At 45.5% G+C, this 4,066-nt stretch overlaps 1 protein-coding gene across 1 annotated transcript; it reads left to right on the top strand.

Annotated features, from left to right (window-relative positions):
• Positions 1-495: 495 nt before the first annotated feature.
• Positions 496-3,710, top strand: gas1a (growth arrest-specific 1a). Its single transcript, XM_054773578.1, has one exon. It carries the CDS (start codon positions 1,019-1,021, stop codon positions 1,805-1,807), a length of 789 nt encoding a protein of 262 aa, XP_054629553.1. The 5' UTR covers positions 496-1,018; the 3' UTR covers positions 1,808-3,710.
• The last annotated feature ends 356 nt before the right edge of the window (positions 3,711-4,066 follow it).

The raw sequence follows: 4,066 nt of genomic DNA, 5'->3' as shown, positions 1-4,066 counted from the left end.
TGTGCTGTATTATTATGCAGTACATTTTATGCTTCATTATCATATATTTTTAAATGATTCCCAATTTGGGGTGAACAAGTTGGGTTTTCTATGAAAAAACTGCCTGCCGCAAAGATGCACAGGTTAGCTACTTAAGAGTGTTGTAATATTAGACAGCTCTCAGTCTGATGCAGCACTAATCTGCCCACCACTAAAAATTACAACCACTGTTGTAACATGTTGTGAAATGAATGTCTGACATGCCAATCAAAGCTGAGTCTTATTATCCTTTGTAAAGACAGTTTTTGTTGCTACATCTCTTGATTAGAGCTCATTGTGTTGTTGCAGGTGATCCTAATGTAATGTCCAGTGAGTGGAGATGTCCAGACAATCAATTAAGAGTTCTGACCTCAGCTCCGAGTTTTGTCGGTCTTTACGCCCCTCCACACCACCTCCCACCCCTTACCTCATGTTCCTCCCCACAATCTTCCTCCCCATACTCCCGCCCTCCACACGTCAAAGTCACAACAATGGGGCCAACCAATGAGCTGCTGCGGGATCATGAGTGGAGAGGGGCCGGGGAGCTCAGAAACAAAAATGCCCAAAGGCGAGTGAGCGGTGGAACACTTTTGCAAAGCCTCAAGTCTGGTTGTTTTCTCCTCCGAACCTTTGCAGTGTTTCTTTGCACTCCTCTGTGCTCTTGAATGATCGATCCACTGACTTGGATGTCTCTTTGGATTTGCTTTTTTTGTTCGGACCGAGGTGGAGGTGGCGGGGGGATTTACGGGCTGGAGATGGAATGATTTCTCCTTAAAACACACACACACACAAGTTGTGGCGTTTCAGTGTGTCGGTAAATGGGTGAGAAATGCACGCTGATGATGGGTTCACGGAGCCGGGATTCCACGGCAGCCTGTTGAACGCCCCCACCTCGCACAGGCCCACATTTTCGGATTAACTTTTTTGAGTCTCCATGGAAGTGCTGTTGAAGTTAGCCATATGAATCTGCTGTGAGTTTAAGCGTCTCACAAGACCCACCATGACAACCTTCTGCTCGCTAGCACGGACCTTCTGTGGAGCACTTTGCCCACTAACGTGTGTGCTTCTGCTGCTAACGTGCTTATCAGCAGCCTCGCCGTCCCACGGCCGGAGGCTTATATGCTGGCAGGCCATCATGAACTGCCAAACGGAGCCCGAGTGCAATTACGCTTACGATCACTACATACGCGCCTGTGGGCCGGTGTTAAACGGCGACAGGAAGAAGTGCCCCAGCCACTGCATCTCCTCTTTGGTGCAGCTTAACATGACCCGAAACGGACCCGCTTTGGAGGACTGCAGCTGCGGCCACGACCTCGAGTGTACGCGCACCAAGCGGGCCATCGAGCCCTGCTTACCCCGGACTACCAGCACCGGCTGCACGGAGGCTCGGCGTCGGTGCGAGCGGGACCAGCAGTGCAGCTCTACCATGCGCGACTACTTGCACCACTGTGGGAAACTTTTCAGCGGGGCTGTTTGCACCAATGCCTGCCGCAACGTCATCGCCAACATGCGCAAAATCCCTAAGGGTCAGCAGCTGGACACTTGCATGTGCGATGGCACCGAGAGGGCCATCTGTGAGTTTGTCAAGAGCAGCATGAAGACGCTCTGCTTTGACACCCCGGAGAGGGAGGAGAGCAGCGGCTCTCACGACAGCTTTGACTCGGAGGATGATGAGGACGACTCGGACCCCTACTACAGGGAAGAGCCTGAAAATGGAACCTCTCCTCTGGAGGTCCACTATGTTTTGACCATGCTGGCATCCATGTTGGCTCTATTGCCCCTCATTTAAGCACCACTTTTTAACCAAGACTGCATGAACATTTGAATGAGTGCATTATTTTCTATGCAAATGGCAGCAGAGGGGCTACTTTTTGGGAGATGTCTGCTCTCTTACCAAAAGCAGCCACACTCACCAGATGCTTGGCTTGCACACGATAAGCTAAATTAGACTGTTGTACTTTCACAGAGCCTGATATAGCCAAGATGTGATGGAGCCAGAGCAGTGTTTGAACAATGCTGTGCACTGCCAATCTTTTTCTATAAGATATTAAATATTTTTATATGACAGCCTTTCCTGGGAGGCATAGGATTTACAAGTATTTAATGCTGGAATTTAAAAACTTGTAAATAACAGAAAGGCTAAAGAGGATAATTTATTTCATGCAGTCATATCCAAATGCGGTGAATAAAAGACTGAAAATTCCAGCTTTAAAGGGAAGGTATTTGTTGTGCGTATTCTCTTGTACTGTACATTGTATATATGTCTATAGCCAATATAGTTTTTTTTCCTTCAGAGAATCTTATATGGTGCCGGCTATGTGCTGATTTATTCACTGTGTGTAGCCTATAGAAAGAAATGTCTAAATCCACTGTATGGTTTGCCTTAATGATATACTTTTATAGAAGGCATAAAAGGAAAACTTGAATATATCACCCTTGACTGTGACTTGTTTTTGGAGAGTGATTTAAAGACTTAGAGGTGCAGATTTTGCATAGTTTAGACTGCGGTGTAAGTAACTATAGGACATTAGGACACGGTGTCAGCAAACACAGAATTTTGGAAACAACCCAACAAATGAATCGGATAGCACTTTTTTGAGATGTAGTTTGCATGTTTGATGTGTGAGACAATAATGATCATTCTTATCATATGTTTGCACTCCCTTTTTGTCGACTGATAGCCTCGTGACCTACTATGTCTTGATTTAGCTGGCTGTTGTCAAACGCAACTGTCACCATAAATCAACAAAACACCCTCTTGGCCCTCTGCTTGCACTCAGGTGTCAACCTTGACAAACTGTCAGTGTGTGTTTTTAACAGGGAACGTCATTTTTAAGGTGTCTGAACTCGGGTCTTATATTTTAAAGGATTCTATTTGCAGAGTGGAGTTATAGTCTTCTTCCTGAATGGTTATGTTCTACTTTACTAATCGTACAAAGCATGCATTTGTTGTGTATTTGCATGTTGCATGTGTACAATTGTGTTAACGTCTGTCCTTGGTCAATGATTTGCTGCAAAATGTTTTATTTAGAAGAGGCGCGGGGGGACGAGGGCCCTCCAGCTGAATGGATGGAGGAGAAGTCGAGTGGCGTCTTTGTCATGGAAATGTTAAGCACATAATAGTTGAGCAGGACAATGGGGAGGCACTTCATTCTTTCAGGCTGGCTTGACACCTCTGGAGAGGCGAGCGACAGGGAATCATGTGGGAACAATCTTTCTGCTGCTGCTGCCGCTGCTGCTGCTGCTGCTCGGGCCGCCGGGCTTCCAGCCCCGGGAAGAAAACATGGGAAAGTCCTGACAAGAGGTGCTTTTGTGAAATGATCTTTTCCATGAGTAATTGCTCCTTCTGCCTCCATGAGGTGCAAGAAAAACTAAGCTAGAAAAAGCAGGTTTCCATCACCGGTGTGTGTTATTATCCAACCAAATTTATCATAGACTGAATTGCTCTCAAAAAGTACCAAAACAGCCAGCAGTGTTGTCGTGGTAGTATCAGTGTGCAGTCTGCCGTGCAGCTTTCCAGTAGAAGAAAGGCTCAGGAACCCAGCATGTCCTCCCCTCTACCACCTCCTCCTCCTTGCCTTTCTGTTGCTCTCTCACACTCGCTCAGGCAGTTTCGGCACTTAGAAAAAGCACAGCATGCACATAATAATGCGCAGGGTGCAAATGGATGAATGTGGGGAAAGAAAATCTCCCCAAACTGGTCTGGCACTTGTCCTGTCCTGAAGAATTGTCAAAATGAATATACAGTTAGGTCTGCAAATGTCGTAGCATTGACAGAATTTCAATAATTTTTATACACCATCACTTTGGATTTTAAATTAAAAACTAAATGTGACTGAAGTGGAGAATTTCAGCTTTAATTGACGTAGTTTGGTACAGTTGTTTTTTTATGCGCCATTTGAAAGTCAATTGTATGTGACTGGAAGGACGGATTGTAGGACTGGAAGCCACAATTTAGAAATATTTGTGTGTTTTAAAGTAGACGCACAACATAATAATTGTAACACATATGGTTACATTACAATGTCCATTAAAGCTCAGGTTAGCT

This window comes from Dunckerocampus dactyliophorus, chromosome 4 (assembly GCF_027744805.1).
Source record: "Dunckerocampus dactyliophorus isolate RoL2022-P2 chromosome 4, RoL_Ddac_1.1, whole genome shotgun sequence".
Classification (NCBI taxonomy): Eukaryota; Metazoa; Chordata; class Actinopteri; order Syngnathiformes; family Syngnathidae; genus Dunckerocampus; species Dunckerocampus dactyliophorus.
The sequence above is the reverse complement of the archived record's forward strand: the minus strand, read 5'-3'. Positions and strand labels throughout refer to the sequence as shown.

What these genes read in the sequence shown, in the direction of transcription:
- gas1a (XM_054773578.1), top strand. Translation starts at nt 1,019, where the DNA reads ATGACAACCTTCTGCTCGCTAGCACGGACCTTCTGTGGAGCACTTTGC.